Source organism: Cygnus olor, chromosome 8, assembly GCF_009769625.2.
Source record: "Cygnus olor isolate bCygOlo1 chromosome 8, bCygOlo1.pri.v2, whole genome shotgun sequence".
Lineage (NCBI taxonomy): Eukaryota > Metazoa > Chordata > Aves > Anseriformes > Anatidae > Cygnus > Cygnus olor.
The window spans coordinates 12,223,758-12,245,329 of record NC_049176.1 but is presented as its reverse complement, the minus strand read 5'-3'; the positions used below and the strand labels follow the sequence as shown (position 1 = coordinate 12,245,329).

Below are 21,572 nucleotides of genomic sequence, written 5' to 3'. Positions count from 1 at the left end.
TGTGGGGGGAATGGGTTCCTCCTGCTGCCCTCTGTGCCAGCCTTCAGCATCACACACTGCCTGGGCCATCAGGGGTCAAGGGGACATTGCAGCCAGGACAGGAGCAGCCAGTGGGGACATGCCAGTGGGGGAACCCCCCGTCACTGGTCCCAAGCGTCATCCTGGGCATGCTCACCCTGTGACCACAGATGCACAGATTTGGGGTGGTTTTGAACCCCCTTTCCAAGCCCTGCCCGAGTCCCAGCCAGGTCTCCACGTCTTGCACAACAAAGCTGCTTTCCAGTACTCCCAGTTGTACAAATGATGTCTCGGGCCAGCACCACCGCCATCTCACCTTGAGCTTTCACATCATCTACCACGGGGCAGGGTGTCTTCACCGTCACATCACTGGACCTGGAGCGTCTCCCCGTGTTGTCGACACCCCAGAGGGTGAACCTGGCCGAGGAGGACAGCGGTGAAGGCTCCCGAGCCCTCATGCACACCCGAGTGGCGTCCCACGGGCGGAGGTGACTCACATGTAGGTGGTGTCAGGCTCCAGGCAGCGGATGATGAGGGAGATGGTGGAGGAGAGCCTGTCGGGCACCTGGGCTGGCATGGCGCAGGGAGACTTGGCACCAGAGATGATGTCGTCCACGAAGCTCAGCACCATCTCTGTGGGGACAGAGAAGGATGCACCGTGGGTAACAGTACCGGTGTCCCCAGGGCTGGCACCTCTGCAGTACAGCAGGCAGGAAGGGGCTGCTTTCTTTTCCACAGGATAAGGTATATTTAGCAGCATCCCCTTGCAAAGAGGGAGGCAGAGGCTCTGCTCCAATGCCTCCATCCCACCCACCACCTGGAGGGAGCCCCGACTCACCAGTCTCCACCTTGGAGTGGTCCATCCTGTCGGTGACTTTCTCCTGGCGGAGCAGGTAGTCGACAATCTGTACCCCGATGGGGGGCTCCGAGTGCCCCCACTCCAGCACCACCAGCGTGCTGCTGGGCTCGTGCACGGTGGAGAGCCGCAGGCTGGGGGGCAATGCCGGCCTGTCAGTGTCCCCAGAGGGCCAGGTCTACCAGCAGCCCCATTGCCCACCTGGACAGAGGTGACCCCCCCTTCTCTGACCCCTCCTGGCTGTGGGCACGCTGCTCCCCAGGGCTCCTTCCTTGAGGTTGCTCTACGAGGATGGATCCAAAACCCCATCCCCAACGCCCAGCTGAATTTAGAAAAGGCATTGCATCTCTGCGCCCTCTGCCTGATTCCCACATCCCCCCTCTGCTCGCACACCTGCCCCACAAAGCCACCCCGGGCCCACCACCGTGGGGCCATCGCCACCCCCTTGCAGGACCACCGAGGGTCCAGGCACGGGGACCTACATGGGGTGGGGGAGAGGTGCACAGGTGGGCAGCCCGTCGGCCCCGAAGGCACTCGAGTCGCAGCGGCACCAGTCCTCAATGACGTCCCCACTGCCTGAGCACCACAGCGAGCTCATGGTGGCCTCCTGCAAGAGCTGGGAGGGAGGAGAAGGGGGTGAGCACTGGGTGGACATCCCACCACCAGAGCCTGTGCTCATCCGTTCCCCATGGGTGAGGCCAAATGGTTCAGCATGGCCCATCCACCTTGGGGATGAGGTCTTGGCCATGGGCAAGGGCCGCCAATGCCACCCTGATGCCACCCCCAGCTTCTCACCCGCTGGGTCTGGTTGTTGGTGACCAGCTCGTAGATGGGGGCCGCCTTGGTGACCTCGAGCAGGATGGGCTCAGCCGGCGCGTCGGGGCCGGAGGCGACGTGGCAGAGGGGGCAGGACGAGGGGCAGCGCCCGCGGCTCTGGCACTCCATCCGCACGCCGGCAGCCATGCGCTTGGTGCCCGACTCGGAGAGGCTGGCGATGTACTCGGGGAAGGTGAGCACCTTGGGGTCCCGCTCACGCTCCTCTGACTCGTCCGAGGGGGAGTTGCCTGGGGAAGGGGGAAAAGAGGGGCAGGGGGGTGGGGTCCAAGCCATCGGTCAGGGGACGGTCCCAGGAGAGAAGGCTTCATGGCAGGCAGTGCCCAGAGGACCCCCTGTGTCTGTAAGGGCTGCTCTGTAGGGACGAAATGCTCACTGGTGTCGAGAGCGGGCATCAGGATAGGAAAATCCACTGAGGCCTCTTGTCTCCCAGTGCCTCAGTTTCCCCAGCCCTTGCAGCAGGTCCCCACGAGAGGGAGCCTCCTTCTTGCAGCTGGAGGCTCATGAGGAACAACCTGGCTGCCTCCCCCAGAAATCAGCCCGACCGCTGATTTCTTCTCTCCACTCCCTTGATTCTCACAAGCCCCCACCAAGACCAGCAGCCCCCAGGCATCGATGCACTGAACGCCCACAGGGACGGGTGCACAGCAGCGATGTGGACTCCCACCTCCAAAAGGCCTTCACGTGGCAGCACCCTCACGAATGCAGGCTGCAAATTGCCCCGAGCTGCCCTCAATCGTTCCCACAGCTCCGAAAGCTGCGGCCATTGCTAGAGCTGATGGGGCAGCCAGCAGGCTCCCAGATTACCTTCCTACCCCGTGCTGAGGCAGCCGTGCCTCACACTGCTGTGTGTGCCTGCACATGGGCATTTTGTATTGTTTTTCTTTCCTCCTTTTTATTTTACTTTGTATTTTAGCGTTGCTCTCTGCAGAGGCAAACAGCTCAGCCTGCCAATCCCTTCCAGAGGCAGACAAACCAAAAGCAAGGGATTCAGATCCAAAGAGCTCAGAATAAGCAGAAAAGATGTGTCAGTGCAGATGGCCAGGAAGTTCCTGAGATGGCTACAAAGCCACCCACCAAGATTTTCTCTGGTCCATCCATCACACCTCCACTCTGTGTCCTCTATGGGGAAGGGAGATGAGGAGCGCTTCCTTTTTGGGATCTGCCTCAGGGCTCACTCTTTGCATCTGTCCACCTTTCCCCCCAAGAAATGTAGGGGGAGAGCCGGAGGGAGCCCGTGTCCTGCACTGGAAAAGGGCTTTCAGACAGGACAGGTGGCCACAGGGCTTGGGAAAGCCTCTCCCTCCAGCACCACCAGCCCCAAATATCCCTCGTTTGAGTGGCAGAAACGCATGCCATCACCCCCGCAGTCACCAAAGACCATGACGGGTGTGATGGAGGTGGGCAAGGTTGCAGCCAGGCTGGGGAATGGGGTCTTTCCCAGGTTTGGCTTTCAAAGCATGGGCACGAGGCAGAAGAAAATGGTGAGATGCAGGCAGTCCTACAGGTTCATCACCACTGCAGCCCCCAGCTAGGCTGCGATGGGGCTTTTCCAAGCTCTGCACAAAGGTGCCCAATGCCCCAGTGCCACCATGTCCCCACGGGGTCCTTGTGAAAAAGAGGCTGGCATTGACGAGGACAAGGCAGGCTGGTGGGGTGGGAAGAAGCTAAGGAGGCTGAGGCCACTGTGGGATGCTGTGGGGAGATCTTCCTATTGCAAGGGGCTGGCAAGCCAATCTCCGAGACCCCTGCGAGGAAAACTGGGCTGTTAGACAAAAACCTGGGTACGAGAGCATTGCTCGGCTACCCCATCGAGCTGGAAATGGATCACTTTGGGTTAGCTGTGAATTGCAGCTTCACAGGCACAGGGGGAAAGCAGAGGAGCCAGAGAATGAGTTGTCTCTTGCAATTTCTCAGTCGATACCCGGCTCCTGACGTTTGCAAACAAAAAGGAAAGGAGGGAAAGTGGCAGGTGCCAGAGCGAAACTGAAATGTGATACTGTGGGTGGAAAGAGACTGCCAGACCTGAAAAGCCTCCAAGCAGGAAAATCAAAGAGGAGGAAATTGCAGGAGGGGAAAAAAAAAAAAAAAAAAAAAAGTACTCGCAATCAAAAGATGCTACATCTGGCAACAGCCCTCAGCAAAACAGCAGCAGGTCTGGACTCTTGCAGGTGGGCTCAGGAAGGCGTCCAGGCTCCAGGAGGCCTCACCCCGCAGCATCCAGGCTCAGAAATGAACATTTTCCACCCGAGGGGTCACCCACACCCAGGATTTTGAGCTTTCCTGCTGTTTCTAATGCAGTTTGCAGATGCTTCCTTTTCTGTACTGAAGGCAGAGCCAGGACTGGGCTCCTGCCGGCTCCCCCCCTTTCCCAGAGCCCGGTGACCAGTTCGTCACTGGTTTGCAGACAGTAAAATACAGCGCTGGCACCCGGGGAGAGGAGAGAGCATTAGCAGGAGGAAAGTCTGGCCCCGGGATGCGAGTGGAAGAGAGCAGATACGGAGGAGACAAAGGGAGCGAAGGGACAGGATTAAAGACAAATAGCAGCTAAGTCCAGAATCAGACAGGACGGCTTGGTGGGATTAGTGCATTCATCTTTCATCTCCCCGGGGGTGTGGGTATTTATACGCCTTGCTGGCCCGGGCTAACGTCGGCTGCAGTCCATGGGGGTCCTTCAACCATGACAGCAGGGTGGAAATAAGAAAATGAGGTGGGGTGCAGCTTCTACAAGGGCTGGGCTCTTTCCCTGCTGTGCAGAGGGCGTACCCAGCACACAGTGGGGTGGCTTTGGGGTCCTGTCCCGGGGCTCCTACCTTTGCTGATGTCCTCATACTCCAGCCAGAGCTGCCGCTGGACCTGCCTGTTGGGGTACCAGATGGAGCAGGACTCCTCAAAGCCGTACACGGCCTCCTGGATGTAGTGGTTGCCAAACTGGTCCAGCAGCGCCACGAAGTCCCCACGGGAGGTGGCCCCATCCAGAGAGTGGAGCGCGTTGCTGAAGGCTGGGGGCGAGATGGGGGAAGATGCCCAGATCCCTGCGGACGCCAAGCCCCTTGGGCCCTCTGAACCAGCCAAGCCCCGAGCCCACCACCCACCAGAAGGTGCTGTGTCCTCTCACCACCCCTTTTTGCCCCACTTACACTGGGAGATGGTCAGCTGGTTGAGCCGGACGTGGTACATGACGGACTGCACCTTCCAGTGCTGCAGGAGCGGGTACCCAGACACCTCGCTGAAGTTCACCATCCCTGCCAGAGAGAGGACACGGCGCTCAGCACTGCTCAGCACCACTGCCAGGTGTGGGGACATTGCGGTGGGCGCAGTGCCTTGCACCATGCCCAGCGCTGTACACCCAGCAGGGTGGGAAGGAGGCATGGAAAGGACCAGCACTCATCACGTCCCCGCCATCAGCTGCTCCGCGGCAATTAAAATCATGGCTTTGAAAGAAAAATGATGGCCTTGTTTCATCCTGCCGTCCGGGGCTCCGCGGCGGAAGATAACGAGCCTCCTCCTGCCTCCCTCCTGGCGGCCGCTCCCCAGACATGCCCAGGTGTGCTAATTACTTGGCTAATGAGAGTTGCGCTTTTTAATGAGCTGTTGGCAGGCTTGGGAACGGTCACCGTCACGCCACAGCTGCGGCCAACACGGAGGTCCAGGGGACAGAGCAGGACATGTGTGCATGGGGAAATCACCTTCCTGTGCTCACGGTCCCTTGGGCACTGTGGCAATGCTGGGGCTGAGCAAGACCAGAAACCCTCCCGAGATGGCCCGGGTGAGGACGAGGGTGGTCAACCCAGGGACAGACCCAGCTCCCAAGAGCCAAATCCTGGGACAAAGCCCCAGAAAGGGAACTGAGGCTGCTCACGGCTCTGATGTTGGTGGCCAGAGCATCCCACAGCTGGCTGCACACCTCCAGCGCAGCACACCTCTGCTCAGCAGCCGAGCAGCAAGCTCTGCGGCTAAACAGCCACGCAGCAGGGCTCAGGGAGGCCGACAATGTGCCTCCCCCCTCCGCAACAAGGAGGGAAGGTGGAGGATAAGGAGGATGCAGTCCTCTGCCTCCCAGTGCCGCTTCCTTCGGCGCTGGCTGCTGCCAACAGCTTCAAAGCCTCGCTCATCCCCGCAAAGTGTTTATGCAAAAACAGCCCTTCCTTACTCAGCAGCTCTGCATCTCGTGTATTCACAGCAATGCCCAGATCTGCCTACTGACAAGCACAGAAGATTTCACTCCTTTTCCTTTTTTTTTTCTTTTATTTTCTTTTTTTTTCCTCTCCTACTCAGCCACAAAGAGCCAGCAGAGCAGTGGGAAATTAATACAGCAATTTGCTGGCTTATGCCTTCCTGGTGTCATTGCCAGTAAAGTCCCCGGCCCCCGGCCCCTCTGTGATGCCATGGCCGTGGTGGCATTGCCTTTGTCAGCTCCGTGGCACCCTCCAGGCTAGGAACCCACCATGACCTTGGTGCTCATGGTCAATGGTCTGTCAGGACAAACCAAAATATTGTGGTTTTGAATGCTTCTTTACACTGATTTCTGGTTTGGAAATAAAATGTATTTGGAAAACATTTTTGCCTGGAATAAGAAAAATCTTTTTGAAAACCCCCCAACTCTCCGGTGGGCACTTGAGCTGTTAGCCACACAATTAATTCACAGCCTGTGCCCTGCAAACGGGCAGCCTGGCAGCAGGCAGCCTGCCGCAGCAATGCTACCAACTGCTCCCATTTGCAGGTGGCTGAAATAAAATCGGGAAACGTGCTGCCTTCCCCTTACAGGGCTGGGCACGGGATGCTGCAGCCAGGCAGGATACATCACACAGCATCCCCAGGAGGGTGTAGGTCTGGCCGGGCTCACTCACCGGTGAGGAACTCGGGGTCGGGCATGGGGTCTGAGAGCTCCTCTTGGCACTGGTTCTCCAGGGGCACCGTGGCCACCACCAGCCCATCCGGCAGCTGCTGCTCCAGGCCCCGGGCAAAGTTGTTCTGCCTGCAAGTTAATTGGGGAGAGAGGAGGATGGGGTGGGGGGACAAGGGATGGCAACACCTGGCTGGCGACCCACCCCAAAAACCCAGCACCAAGCCTCTGGACGTGGGTTATGAAGACAGATGTGGCTTCAGATGTGCCCATCCTGCCAGCCCCTCTGTCTCCTGCAAAGCTTGGCCAGACGTGGCTGAACCAAGCACTATGCTCTTGGAAACCCTGCCAGCAGCCACCTCCCCGCATCTCCCCTTACCTAAAGGTCCCTTTGAGCACCTGTCCCGGGGCCACCTCCTTGGAGTGGTTGTTGTAGCCATAGAAGATCTCCCCAAAGAGCGTCTGGTTCATGGGTAGCTCGCGGGGCTCACCGCAGTCCCCTGCCTCGGGGCACGACTCTGAGATGAGCTGGCATGACCGCCCGTCCATGCCCAGCTTGTAGTCCTCGATGCACCTGGGAAGCCAGCAGTGGGGCCCCCATCACCTGCAGCCCAACCAGCGAGGCCCGAGCCACCCCAGCTGGGATATCCATAACCAAGGACACCCTCCCAAGCCGCCCAGCCCCTGGAGCCACTTTGCATTTTCTATTTTGCTTGGGAAGAGGTTATGGTGCAGAAAACCCCACGTGCGAGCAGTGCTCTCATTTCAGTTGGCCAAGGTCACCTGCGTGGCCTCACGGAGCGAGGAGGGGTCTCCTGCTCCTGGGGACAAGGAGGTCCCCATGCTGGGGATGGCGCTGGGGGGCTCACCCGCAGAACATGAGGATGTTGTAGAGCAGGGGGTCATCAGGCAGGGGCACCATCTGCTGCAGGCACAGTTGCTCGCAGCCCCCATTGAAGCCGTCGGAGCAGTCGACGCCGATGTGGCGGTCGTAGCAGCCCGTGCCGTCCTTCATGGGGCTCAGTCCTACCGGGCACTGGTGGAGGGGAAAGCAAGAGATGAGGGGGGCCCAGCCAGCCAAAAAGTGGCTCCCGGGATGAAATCCCAGCTGGGATGGTATGGAAAGGTGGCTGTGGAGGTGGTGGGTACTAAGATGCTGCTCCTTGAGGCCCCTCCACCAGAATAGAGCATGCTACAGCTCAGAGGGACACCTGAATGAGCCACCAGGTGCCCCCAAAACACAAAAAATATTTACCCCGAGGTAATGAGAAGAGCAGGAGGAGGCATCTCTTCCTCCTCCGCCCTGTCCCCCCCACCACGCACCACGCAGCCCGTCGAGTCCAGCTTGCGGTCGGCGATGCAGCGGAAATTCTTGCTGCAGCCCCCGTTGTCCCTGGTGCAGTCCCGGACGGGGCCGAAGGAGTCGAGGAGGACCTCCAGGCTGTCGAAGGAGGAGGAGGTCATCAGCTCTTCCCTGCGAGGAGTAGGAGGAGGAGGAGGTGTTTCACTGCTCTGGTTGGCACTGCTCTGGTTGGTAGCAGATGTACCAACCCCCAAGCTCTCACCACCCCCCACGTCCTTTGGGTTGTCCCCCTCGCTGCAGAGCCACACCAGCCAAAGACCCTCATTGCCCCGCTCTGCAATTGCACCCACCTGACCTCCACTGCATCCTCCATCACCGTCATGTCGGTCTTGCACTTGGCCGAGGGGTTGATGGCCAGCTCGGCCGGAGGGATGACGAAGCTCTTGCTCAGCGGCAGCCACATGCCCTCCCCCAGGGTGTAGGTGAACCTGGCAGGGGAGCAGGCACACAGGGAGGCACCGCGCCCAGAGGGCCGCCCTTGTGTCACATCGATGCGGGGACATCATGCAGATGTCCACCTCCACCGAAACCCAGCCTTGAACCCGTCCCTCTCCCTAGGGTGGTCCCAAACCCATCCCCAGCTGGATGCTGGTATCTCCAGCACCCATCCGCCAGGAGCATGCTGCTGGGGAGCAGGAGGAGAGGTGATGAGGGATTATTTGTGTATTTATTCCTCCTCTCTGAGGTGTCCAGGAAAAAGGAAAGCACTTCCCCTTTTGGTAGAAATCCTCCTTCAGAACCTACATCTTGCTCTCGTTGTGGATGGGGAGGAGGAACTGGCTGCTGGGCATCCAGCATCCCATGAAACCCACGTGGCCGCTGTAGTAGGACCACGCCAGCCATGCTCACAAGTCCCCAGGAGGTGGCACAGGACACCGTGCTTGGCCATGCCACACAGACCAGCCTGCTGCACCCTCCCCAGGACCAGCACCCAGCAGCATCCGAACCAGCAGGGAGGTCCGAGGGGTGGGGGTGAGGCTGAAGCAAGGCTTACCGAAAGATCTTGTCGGATGGCTGCTCACCCAGCACCAGGTCGAAGCCACGCTGGAATATGGTGTACGGCCAGGGTCTGGAGGAGAAACACAAGGACATCATGCTGGCATCCCCAAATATTTCCCCAGCTGTGTGCTGCAGCAAGAGCCACTGCACCTGTGGCACACGCACGTGGGTGCAAGCACAGAACGGGTCCTGGGATCAAACAGCTCAAACCGAGCTAGGACAACACAGGAAAATAGCCCTGCACCCAAGATGTTTGGCCTTTTTTTTTTTTCCCACACAATTTTTAGGATTTAGGGATTCCTATATGGCTGATGCCCCCAGTCAGTGGCATACCTCGCCCTTTATTTTGGGGTGTGCTTGGCTCCAGCCCCCCCTTCCCACCACTGCAGAGCATCTGTGAGCCTCACACCCCTGCACCCTCGGGTACTACCCCCCCCCACTCCCACAGTGGAGATTTGCATCACATCCATCGAACTGCAAAAAGCAACCCGAAACACATCTGAAACCTTCCTCTGCGAGCCTTCTGGAAGGAAGCGTCTCAGGCCCTGGGACTGTTTTACCCCCTTGCTTTATCCCCCTTCAGTTTCACAGTTTCAGGTGGGGTGGGTGCTAACCCAAAACCAGCCAAAGCTTTTATTTCCTTTAACCTGAAAAATTTACAGCTTTTAGCATCATTTGCACAGCATGTTTTGCAGAGCGTTCTCTGCATCTTTTGCACAGCATCTGTTGCAGAGAGACGGGCAAGTCAGAGACCAGCAAAAAATAAATAAATAAATACATAAATAAAAAGAAAGAAGAAAAATGCAGGAGACCAGACAAGGGGAATCACAACCAGACCCAACCACATCCCATTTGCAAGGCAAGCTCAGAGCTGGAAAGAGAAAGAGATTTTTCCACCCTGCCACCTTTAAGAGATCTGGTGAGAGCTTGCCTCGCCACAAGAGGCACCACAAGCACCTTGCCCCAGCAAGCCTGGGGATTTTCTCTCGAGGCAATTACAGCTCTCCTGCATAAGCACTTCAATTTCTAATCTGAAGTTATTTCAGCAAGGACAGAAAATATAAAAAATCCTGATTGCAGGATTAGAGCACGCTGCTCATTTCCTGGCCGGGACACAATGGCACTGCTGTGGCCAGCTGGGCATGGGGGATTACATCCAGCGCCTCGCCCCGGATAAGGCCCGCTTGCTCCTTGCGCCTCGCCAGCGCCTTGAATGCTGCACATCCCCGCCTCCCTGCAGATAGATGGGCTTTATTCTTGCTTCTCCAGAGCGTACCGGGCTGGGAACAAAGGCAGAGCACAGTATTGTTCCTTGCCGGATCGGGTGGGAAAACGGTGGTGAAGAGCCGTGCTCCGCATGCCCCGGTGCTCAGCCCCAAAAGCGGCGGTGCCGTGGGAGCCCTAGGGAGGCAGCACTGCCGTGCCACGCAGCCTCCAGTCTGCCTGAGAGGTGCAAATCAGCGCCCAGGCCATGTTACGCCCCCAGGGGTCCGACTTCCAACAGTGCCTAAAATTTTGGGCGATGATGGCTCTGAGCCTGGCTCTCCAGGAGCTCCATGCCAACTCTTCCTCCCATGCAGACAAAAATCCCCTCCTTGCCTACTTGTGCCTCCTGCTGCAGAGGATGGCGGGAGAAGTCCTCCCCCACGCACACCTCGCCCCCTCCATCGCTGGCATTTCCCCCCTGTGGTTCTGGTGCTGTTTCATCCCCTCTTTCTTCCCCCTTGCCCATGCAGCTGCCTGCCTCCCCACCTCCTGTGATCTGCAGGCACCTCGCTGCTCTGCTTTCCTTGCTCTTGGCAGGTATTTTGGCTGCGTGGCCTTCCAAGCTCACAAAGGGTACGGAGACGGATCAGAAGCAGCTCTGCATCTGATCAGATTGGATTAAATGGGCCAGAAATGACAGCCCTTGGCTCCCTGCAAGCCTTGGCATCTGAAACAACAAAACGGGGGGTCCGCCGGGCAGCCGACAGTCAGAAAGCTCACCAAGCACCGTGAGCGAATGCCTACGGCCAAAGCTCTGCCAACGCATCCCCGGGATGGTCTTCAGGCCTCTCGGCTTTTTCCAGCTGGACTGTCATCCATGCTCTGCTCCAGAGCCAGGCTCAAGTGGAAGCTCCCCATGTGCCAGCCAAGCCCTCGGGACCTGGTGCTGTTGGAGGTGCTCTGATCTACCTCCCCTGCACCCTGGAGCTGTACCTGCCTTGCAGCCCCACGGGGACAAGGCCAGACCGACCTCCAGCCTTGGGAACCATCCTCGTTCCCCACGGGGCTCTTCTGCCTCTGCTGGATGAGGAACCAAAGCCCGGAGCCCACGGGACACAGCAGCGATGAGCTAACCTGGGGCTGCTGGAAGGGAGCTGGCAGGGAGAGCTGAAGGTGCTGAGACGTTGCTGCACATGAGCACAGCTGCAATGCCACCAGAGAAAAAGGTGGTTGGTGGTAATGTGCTTAAAATAGGTCCGGGCCCCAGCCCCTTGATGCTTTTTGGGGTTTCCGCCCAGTGCCAGCCCCACTGAGGCTCTGCCTGGCCAGGGTCTCGCCAGGCTCCGGCTGCTGTTCCCCTGCCCACCTCCCCGCCTGCTGCCGTCCCTTCCAAGCGGCTCTTTATTAAAAATGCTAATGCCGGCACTTTCTCCTGGGCTGCCCGTAAATCTGCGAGGAGAATGGGGCGGGGAGGAGGAGGAGGCGGAGGGGTGGTTTGGTGAAAGGATCTGAAAGAAAGAGGAGCTTTTTATCTGGCCGTCCTTCCAGCTCGCAAAGCCGAGGCGCACAGCGGGGGATAGAAAGAGGCAGAGGAGAAAGAAAAAAAAAAAAAAAAAAAAGGCAGAAAAAAAGGGTGGAAAAATAAGAAGGGAGAGAAAGAAAAGAGCTTAAGCAGGGAAAGTGCTGTCCTTGTCACTTCGCCGTGTCCCCGGCTGCTCTGTGGGGTTGGAGGGGATGGGACACGGGTGGGCACACAGCACAGAGGGGGACAGGGGGACAGCTGCCCGCAGAAGGGGCACCGTGGGGAGAGGGTGAGCAGGGCAGGGATAAAGGGGTGCCCTGCCCTGCTGGGGTGGCCCAATTCAGCTGTGGGATTTTGCTGTCCCCCCAAAAGTGAGAAGACTTTGGGGCTGGGGACCCCCAGCAAATCCATGCTCTGCAGGGGGATGCTCCCAGTGCAAACCAGTGGTGAGTACAAGGATCCCACTGCCGACTTCAGGGGGGATTTCCCTGGGAAGAGCTGGGGCAGGAGATGCCCACAGCAGGAGACAGACACCCACAGCAGGAGCCGTCCCCACCAATACCCAGAAAAAGCAATTACCACCTCGGAGGGTCTCAAGCAGTACCCAAAATGTTGAAAGGGAACCATCTGCCCTATAACAGTCCTCTGGGCCCACCTTGGCGCAGATCCTACCAAGCAGAGGGGTCTCACCTGCCAAGCAGCGGACAAATTCAGCCCACCCTACAACCAGGGGGCTGTCCCCACTGCTTTCCCCAGCCCATATTTTTGCCCATGCTGGAAGAGCATTAACAGCACATAGCCAGCCACATTGACCAAATCACCTTAAACTGGCCCCAAACCTCCCCTTGCAGTGGTGAAGAGCGAAAATAGAGGAAAATGCACGTTGAGGCCCTTAAATGCCAAGGATGTTATACCTCACTGGGGGTGTCTCAGAGGTACCCCAGGTAAGGAGACACCCGGCGAGGGGACAACCATCAGCCATCACATTGCAGATGCAAGGGGTCAAGAAATTAGGGAGGTGGGCAGGCTAACCGAGTGCACAGCTTGGTGATGTGACTTCCAGGAGAGCCCTACCATGGTGCCACCCTGGGAATCTGGTTAGATCGGCCAGGTTGGCCAGATTGCTGGAAAGCTACCTGAGAAAAGTTGGAGAAAAAGCCGCGGGGCAGCTAATTAAAAATGCATATCAAAGTCGGGAGGCAGGCGGCTAACAAACAGACAACGCACAGCAGATTTGTTTAAAACAGCTGAAGAGCAGCACACAAAAGCAGACGATCAAAATATATCTGCTGCACATGATCAAAAGGTTTTCGTTTTTGAAAAACTGGTGCTGATTTAGGGACCGGATGCGTTCAGTAAAGGATGCATGGTGATGGCACGGCTCTCGGTGTGGTACCCAAAATACACGCAGCACACAAAGCCACTGCAAATAAAGTTCAAAGATGAGCTCGCCTTCACGAGCAAAATTAGATACTGCTGAGTGCACAGACACTGACTCAAATGATAATCACTGTAAATAAAAACAAACCAATCGGAAACACATCCAGAGCCTCGCAGTGAGCTTTCAGATAAAAGCACCACTCTCCCAGCGCTGAGAGACCGTGCCCAGGCATCCCAGCAGCACTCCCCAGCACGACAAAGGGGCTGGCAAAAGCAAAGCCCCCCCAGGTCCTGCTTTTGTGCCCTGCCCCCCAAAAAAACACACATAAATCCTGAGTTAAGGTTGCAAGTTCTGCAGGGAATTGGGCAAACTGGAGGAGCCGCGATGAGAGAGCCCCAACCCATCAGAGCCCCCTGGGGACCCAGGGAAAGGCCGGGGGGTTTGCGATGGTCCCATCCTGGCCAGGCACGAACACTGCTGCAGGACGAAAGGCAGAGCACAAACACAGCACAATCCTATAATGCCAAAACCACACATGGAAAAAAACAAGCTCCCTGGTCCTATGTATCCCGGGGACAATGCCAAAGACCCCTTTGAATTACGCCGAGCAAACAACTCCTTATTAAAGGGCAGGAGCAGATTTGTCCTTCCTGCCCTTGGCTTCCCTCCCGCCTGCTGCCATCCGTATTTTTTCCTAATAACCAGCCTTTTCTCCCCGCTCCCTTTAGATGGAGCAGCTAGGTCAGCAAGGAGCTAGCTCAGGTGCTCCGGAGCGAAGCTGCAGTCCCACACCCAAGCAGCACAGCAGCAGGAAGCCAGCACTCGTGGATGCCTGTTGGAGCACAAAGTCATTCTCCCCCTTGCTCTGTGCATGCTGGCTGTGGGCTCCTCCAGACCAACGTGAGACACCCAGCGTGTCCTGGGCAATCGGGGAAAGGGGAAGACCCCATCCCTACGCCCCTGTCCATTAAGAGGGGACAGGGGGAGCCATGGAGAGCTGGGGACAGCCCTGCCAGATGCTTGTCCCCTTTTTTTTTGCTGTGTCTGGGCTTTCTGCACACTACCAAAACATCAGGAAATTTTGCTCTTGTGCTTCTGGGGGTGTGGTGATGTCAAGCAGACGTCTCCTGGTGCTGGCTGCCAAAGGAGAGCACCCAGAAGGGGAAGAGGAACAGCCCTGGTGCTCTATGGGGGATGTTCACTCTGAAACCTAATAACAGCAACATCTATGCCAGCGCTCCTCAGCTCTGATGATTTCAAACAACAAAAATCCTCACCTCCCGCGGAGCCCCTGCAGAGCCCACACCTCACGGTTCACTGAGATGCTTGTAACTCTTTCACCAAAGAGGATTTCCCACAGCCCTGCCACACTGTGCTGCCGCCCGAGCCTGGGCACGGCGCTGGGGGCACACTCACCCCTGGTTGGTCCCCCACTCATTCCGGATGCAAAGGTGCTTATGGACGGGGTCCTTCATGTAGCCCTCGTAGCAGAGACACTCACCTACAGGGAGAGGGGGGACATCAGGGACAGAGAGCCCCGCAGGACCCCCCCTGCCCCTGGCTTACCGGTCTCGGGGTCGCACTGGTGCTCGCAGGGGTCGAGGAGGCGGCGGGCGCAGAGGTCCAGGGCCCAGGGCCCACTGGAGTTTTGCTGGGAGAAGAGGACGACCTGCGCCGGGTTCAGCCAGTCGCTGGCGTCCAGCTGGCTGCCCTCCAGCAAGATAAACCGGCTCCCTGCCGCCCAGGGGGCAATCAGCAGCTCAACTCTCAGCTCTCCATCCCGTGACAGTGCCCTCCATCCCGTGACAAGGCCATCCATCCGATGACAGTGTCCTCTATCCCATGGCAGTGTCTTCCATCCCATGATGGTCCCCTCCATCCCGTGACTGTCCCCTCCACCCCACATCCATCTCTTGTATCCCTTGCCCATCCCCTCCATCTTGCAGCAGCCACCTCCACATTGTGTGCATTCCCACCATCCCCTCTGCCCCACGCTGGTGTCCTCCACCCCAAACCCGTCCCCTCCATCCTGCACCCATCCCACACCCGTCCCCTCCGTCGTTCCTCCCTCCCCTCCATTACAGCTCCCAGTGCACGGCAGGGGGAGCTCGGGGGGAGCCATGGGGCACTCACCATCGGCGATGAGGTGCTCGGGGACGTGGAGGGTGATCTTGACGACAAGGGGGCAGCTCATGTGTGAGGAGCACACCAGGCTGATGACGCAGCTCGTCACGCTGATGAGGGTCAGTGTGGTCTTATTCACGGGGCTGCGGGGGGACCCCACTGCGAGGCACGAAAACGCTCTAAGACCCAAGACCCAGCCACCCGGGGGAGTGCTCGGAGGGGTCCTGGGCTCTGCATCCCCTTCCTTGCCCCCCACACCATGGGGCAAGCCCACAGGGAAAGCCTGATGAGCAGGCAGAGCTGGGGGACATGGGGGTTCAGGGACCTGCTCGCTGCCTGCCTGCACCCACCTCGGCTGCGCCTCCGGCTCCGCGAGGGGTCCGTGTAGAAGGTCAGCTGGGGATCGGTGTCCGCCTCCGTCCCCGAGTCCCCCTCGGGGTTAAGAAACGCCGAGCCAGCTGCGGGGGACACCAAGCGCAGTCATGGCGGGGTGACTGCACACACACCTCATCCTCCATCACCCTCTGCTGTGGCCTTGGAGGCCGAAGCTGGACACAGATCTTCTCCCTCCCCACCACAGCTCCTGTTGCCTTGCAACTTCTCTCCCCTGCCACACACGAAATCTTAAGCTACCACCATGGCCAGCATCCTCCGCATCTTTGCGAGCGACCCACGCAACCTCCCCTGCAACCTTGCCAAACCACTGCTCCCAGCCCCAAAACCCAAACCCCTGTTTCCATCCTGCAGCCCAGCTCTCGCCCCACCTCCCCCGTGGGTCTGGGTGATGCTGGGGGGTATTCAGGGAGGCTGGCACGTCCCCGTGCACCCTGTACCTCGCGCCTTGTTGTTGATGCGCTTGCGCTGGCTGCTGGAGGTGTGGGAGAGCAGCGTGGCCTGCTGGTGGTTGGCATCCACAGGGCTGGTGGCGATGATGTTGTCCTTGTACTTGTTCATCAGGGACAGCTTGGCGTTGTCACTCCCTAGGCGGGAAGAATCGAAGGCAACATCTTTCAGGGATAAAGACCGAAAAAAGAAGAAAAGAAGGGAGGCGAGAAAGAGATTTCCTTGGATGGATCCCCAGCATCCGTGCAAGGTGACTGTGGCTGGTGGACCAGGCTGCCCCGTCCACCAAGCCCAGAAAAATGCTGAGGTTCAGCTTTCCCCCTCTCAGGGCACTTCTGCATATCCAGGTCTGCAAAGAAAATCCCTGGAGAGCTCTGGGAACCACAGCATGGCCTTCCCAAACTGTGCCTTGACTAAGAGGGTTTCACTTGTACGGCTCAGTTGGCAATATGGCCATCAAGCAAGTGTGTTATGAGCCTCAAATAATCTCTGTTGGTGATTAGAAGAGCGTTAACTCTGAATCATACTGATGGCAAGTCTAATTTTGATATTAAAAAACCTCAGCTGGTGCAGACACCAGGAGTTCTGGGATGGAGAAGGGTATCTGGGGAGGTCACCATGGGGGAGCTTGCAGGAAACACCATCTGGATCCTCAACCAGGCCACAGGAACCACAGTCCTTTCCCCCAAAGCTCCACCTTGCCTTGTCCCAGCCGTGTGCCACTCAATGGGGACCACCCTCAACTAGCAGCAAAAACCCCACTAACATCCCACATGCGAGGGAGACCCAGAGAAACCAGCAAAACCCTGGAGGGAAAATGCATACACGCGAGGAAGACGAGGCAGAAAGGGCCCGGTTCGGCCTCATTGCTCCCCAACCTGGCGTGAGGTCCATGCTGGCCTTCTCGTTGCACCCCTGCAGCGAGTCCAGGGTGCGGGTGACCTGGCTGGCGAAGTCCTCGCCGCCGTTCATGCACTCGCGCTGGAGGTGGTGCCGCAGGTCGGTGATGTCGTACTCGTAGCCGTCCAGGATGGGGGTCTCGCGGATGCTGAGGGTGCCGCTGGAGTTGTGGCCCTGCACACGGGCGTTGCGCAGGCTCTCCCGCCCGTGACCCCCGATCAGCACCGAGGGGATGTAGTGGATCTCGTTGGCCGCCTCGGCGCTGGCGCTCTTCTGGGGCTGCGGCACGCGGCGCCGCTTGCACCACCGCCGGCGGGTGTAGAGGATCATCACCAGGCAGAGGATGGAGAGCAGCAGCGCGATCATCCCTCCCTGCGGGCACAAGGGCGAGTGGTGCTCAGGGGGGGTCCGGCAAACACCCCCGGGGCACTGGGAGGGGAGACAGGCTGGGAGAAGCCCGGCCGTGCTGATAAGAGCGTTCTGGCACCGGGGGGTGAAGTCTGCCTCGAGCTGGACCGGCTTTGAAGTCACCACCGAGGCGTAAAAAAGCAACGTTTAAAGCAGAGCGTGTTTTGTTTTGCGCTCCCGCGACAGCTTTGAAAGCGGAGGCCGGGTTTGTTGTAGGCAAACACTCCTAGGGGCAACTTTTTCTGACCCATTTCCAGCCGCTTTCAGTGCTGTCGCTCTTAACCTTGGGAGATTTTCCCAGGGCGTCCTGTGGAAATTTCAGCATGCGGGAAGAGACGAAGGCTCGGGGGCGCACGGTTGGAGGAGCTCCGGCCCCACGGTGCTGAAGATGGCCAAAAGCACACCCAGCCCTGCCACCTCCCCGCTGCCCCCAGGGCCACCCCCCCCATGGAGATGTCACTGCTGCAGCGTGGATGGAGGTGGTGAGATGAAAGCTCACACCGGCCCCCTGTGCCTGGTCTGCCAATAATAATAATAATAATAATAATAATAATAATAATGACAGTGCATGGAGCCAGCTAAGAGCTCCCTGGTCATCTGCAGCTCCAGCCCCCTCCTCTTTTTCAAGCAATAGGTGATCTTGATAAAATAAAACACGAGTAACAATCTGCTCCATTAGGACAAAACATTAAGGAAATTATTGAATGAGAAGCAGGAGAGGCAGCTGGAAAAGGAGCCGTAACGGCCATTATGGCTTAGCCCTCTTCCATTCCCGGGATAATGGAGCTGCAATGTACCCTCCCAGCCCTCCTTACAAAATTTCTTTAAAAGAAAAAAAAAAGAAAAATACAAAGGAGGAGAATCCAGCGATGGAGGAGAGAGGCAGCCAGGGCCCAATTCTCTATGGGGTTTAAATCCCTTTGGGTTCCTCTGATTCCTGAACATGGATCCTATCCCCTATCCCCCCCAGAGATGGCTCCCACGTCACTGCTCCCATCACCCCTGGAAGGGTTCACCCATGGGTGGGGGGGGGTGACACGGGGACATTCCTGCCTTTCCTCAGCTGCCCTCTGTATGCAGCTCTCACCCCAAAGAGCAGGCAGTTCTGCCTGCTGCCTGAGCTGGGCGGCTGGTAAACGAGGAGACCAAGCTGGAGCTGAGTCGAGTGGAAGCCCCTTGGCTGCAGATGTCTGTAAAAGCCCCGTTATTTAACTGAAACTGTGTTTTTTCTGCCCTGGTAGTCCAAGAGCCCATGAGGAAAAGCAGAGGGTGGCCACTTGAGGTTTCAAGATGTTTCAAGAGTTTTACCCCAGGAGTTAAAAAAACGAGTGGTGGAGTCCCCTGCCTAGCTGAAAGGGCCAGGGCGCCACCTCAGCCCCCCCAGCTCCTCCCCACAGGAGCACAGAAATCCTCCGTCCCCTCCCACCGGGCACTTGGGCAAAGCCTCCGAGGGGTCCCGGTGCTGCACAGTTGCATGAGGGTTTCTGGCAGGGCCCACGTGCCGAGCTCTGCCATGATGAACACAGCCCCTCGCTCACACTTCTTCTCTCCGAAGGGGAAAGGAAGAAAATCAGCCTTGAACATTACACGTGACTGACGCTGGGCACAGAAGCCAACCTTTATTTGTCAGGATGTTGCCAGAGCAGAGCTGGGAGTGAAGGAGAAGAGGGGGAGAGGGAAGATTCAATCCGCACTTACACATTTTGGTACAGGAGCTGCGGGCATAATTTCCATCAGTTTGATAACAACTTTATTTCATGCACTCCTGCCTGGGTCTGGGTACTCAGTGGTGCCCAAGAGCATCAAACCAACAGCGGCAGAGCAGGGCAAGCATCCCCCGGGCGATGCACACTCGTGGGAACAGCCGGGACAGGACCAAAATAAGGAAAGGGACCGAAATGGGTTTGGGGTTGGCTTTGCCAGAACTTTTTCTTTTTTTATCTTTTTCCTCGAGACTAATCAAGCACAAATGATGGAGGAGAAACCTGGCCCCGGGCTGCAATCTGGAAGAGCTACCGACGCTCTCATTAGGGTAGGCACCATTAAACAGCCTGTTTGCAGCCTCGGCAGCACATTGTCTCCAGCTAATTATCTTCCAGCGGCTCAAAAATTGTCGGTCCTTCAGATTTTTTCCAAGATAAGGAAAAAATAAAAACACAGCCCCCGCCTCCAAAACAGGCATCTCTGCATGCACCAGTGGCCAGAGGGGTGCGTTCAGCCCACCCCTGAGGCTCAGCTCCCCACCCCGGGGCAGGTGGAGCAGGGGGAGCAGACCCCCTAAACCAGCACCTACCATGACGGAGATGTGGAGGATCCTCAGCTCCTCCTCCGCCGACTCAGTCTGGGGCTCATCGGTGGGCTCGAAGCCGGGCAGGTTGGGGGCCCCGTCCTGATGGTGGATGTGGAAGAGCAGCGTGCCGTTCTCCAGCCACTGCTGCCGCCAGCGCACCAGCGGGATGTCGTCCGTGTTGCCTGAAATCTCTGCAAAAAAGCGAAGGCATCCCGAAGGGAATGTAGAGCAGTGGGGGGACACCAGGGGTGTGTCTGCTTCTTCCCCAAAAATTGATGGAGGGAGCAGCAAGGGGATGGTATGTGACCACGGATACCCGGCAGCACCCCTGAGGCCCTAACTGAGCTGGGTTTTGCCCGTAAGCTTCACGTTGAACGCAGCCCCGGCTGCGGGTAGCGGAGGATACGGAACAACCTCTCTGGGCAGTGATGGGATCGAGGGGGCTGTGCTGCTAATTATTGCAAACAAATGCCATCAATGGGGAAAGGTGCACGTGGCTGTCATCACACCTGCAGTTCCGGCTTTCACTGAGATGCGTTCAGAGGTTTCCAACCACATTTTGCAGCTCCCCACATGGGACACAGCCTCAAGACCTGCAGCAGCACCTGCACCATCTGCCCGAGCACCCTGACCCTTTGGCTTCAGGGTCCAGGGGCACTGGGATGGACGGGCAGAGCACTTGAGTTATTTCCCCTGAAAATGCAAGCTCTGTTCGCATTTGCAGCACAAGGAGCATCCCGAGGAGGCACAGCTTCTGCCCTCCCTGCACTGCCCCATCCGTGCCACCCGCTTTGGTGCTGGCGGGAGCCCACCCTGGCTCGTGCTGCAGATTGACACCTTTATTCGGCTTTTCTCAAGCTGCCTTCAAATGAAAACTGGAATTCAATTACAGCGACAAAAAACACAAAACATTTTAAATTTACTGTTAATTAATTTCATTAAGCTGCCTTAAGTGAGCTAACTACCTGGGGGGAGGGGGCTGCATCAGAAACCAGGTTCAGCCCTTCCAGAGCGATCTGATTAATCAAAAGAAACATTAGCTGCAGTGAGAGAGTTGGCAGGGTGTTCCTGCTCAGCACGGGCTCTCTTTCTGGCAGTAATCAGCACGCTTCTAGTGTCCCGAGCAGAGATGCTGAGCTCTCCTCGAGCCACCGCAGCAAAGCCGAGAGCAGTGAGAGCACCTCTGCAGCCAGAAGCACTTTTGAAATTCCCTCTAAGCGCTGAGCTGCATGTTTCGGCACACGGATCCGCTTTGAAAATCTGGTCCCGGGAGCCACAAGAGTTTGAAACAGCCCATCTCCTCCTCTCCCACCTGGTCTTTATTCATGGGCTGGAAGGGGAAAACAAGCTTCCCTGCCTTCTCAGCTCCCTACGGCTTCCCAACTTCAAATGAACTATTTCAAATTGAAGAAAATATTCTCCCCACACCTGCTTGCTAACGTGAAATTAGGAGTAATTAAGGCAAGGGCTTTTATGCACAACAGGAACTCAACGTACTGACATTTGGAAAAATGTAAATACCAGCATTTCCCCTATTGTGAAGACTGGAAATAATAGATACTAAGTATATGACATTGTGACATTTAGAAAGCTGGAGTTAAAGATGTTTTCCCCTGATCTGACATATCATTGAAAAAGCAGCACCCTTCAGCTCATTAATATTTGAGGAGGACTCCTTGATGGAAGTTATTTAAATGATTAATAGATTATAGTAAATTTAGGCCTTAAAATAGGTTGTCATAATTTCAAATTTATTTAAACAGGCTTATTTTTAAAAAGAAAAATGTATTTCGATAAAAAATGGATTTTAAAGATTTAAAAGAGCACCACCCAGCTGCGGAGCTCGCACGCGTGATCCCCTCCCAGCCCGCTGCGCTCCCTCCTGCTGCCACATCGGCCGCAAGTCAGAGGTGCTGGGAGCAGGAAAGCACCCCAGGAATCAGCCCCACCACCCCAAATGGGTGGGCTACCACCACCATGGC

General features: G+C 57.3%; 1 protein-coding gene across 1 annotated transcript in view; it reads right to left on the bottom strand.

The window, feature by feature from the left end:
• ASTN1 (astrotactin 1) overlaps window positions 1-21,572 on the bottom strand; it is a 44,945-nt gene that overhangs the window by 9,893 nt on the left and 13,480 nt on the right. Inside the window, exons 2-21 of the mRNA XM_040565681.1 lie at window positions 19,594-19,781; window positions 16,871-17,264; window positions 15,983-16,129; window positions 15,500-15,607; window positions 15,159-15,308; window positions 14,592-14,759; window positions 14,442-14,526; window positions 8,912-8,986; window positions 8,208-8,345; window positions 7,878-8,028; window positions 7,424-7,590; window positions 6,934-7,128; window positions 6,559-6,686; window positions 4,849-4,953; window positions 4,522-4,710; window positions 1,670-1,938; window positions 1,357-1,490; window positions 857-1,008; window positions 516-651; window positions 335-435 (exon numbers count right to left, since the gene is read on the bottom strand). Coding sequence (XP_040421615.1) covers window positions 335-435; window positions 516-651; window positions 857-1,008; window positions 1,357-1,490; window positions 1,670-1,938; window positions 4,522-4,710; window positions 4,849-4,953; window positions 6,559-6,686; window positions 6,934-7,128; window positions 7,424-7,590; window positions 7,878-8,028; window positions 8,208-8,345; window positions 8,912-8,986; window positions 14,442-14,526; window positions 14,592-14,759; window positions 15,159-15,308; window positions 15,500-15,607; window positions 15,983-16,129; window positions 16,871-17,264; window positions 19,594-19,781 — 3,180 coding nt within the window. The remainder of the gene's footprint in view (window positions 1-334; window positions 436-515; window positions 652-856; window positions 1,009-1,356; window positions 1,491-1,669; window positions 1,939-4,521; window positions 4,711-4,848; window positions 4,954-6,558; window positions 6,687-6,933; window positions 7,129-7,423; window positions 7,591-7,877; window positions 8,029-8,207; window positions 8,346-8,911; window positions 8,987-14,441; window positions 14,527-14,591; window positions 14,760-15,158; window positions 15,309-15,499; window positions 15,608-15,982; window positions 16,130-16,870; window positions 17,265-19,593; window positions 19,782-21,572) is intronic.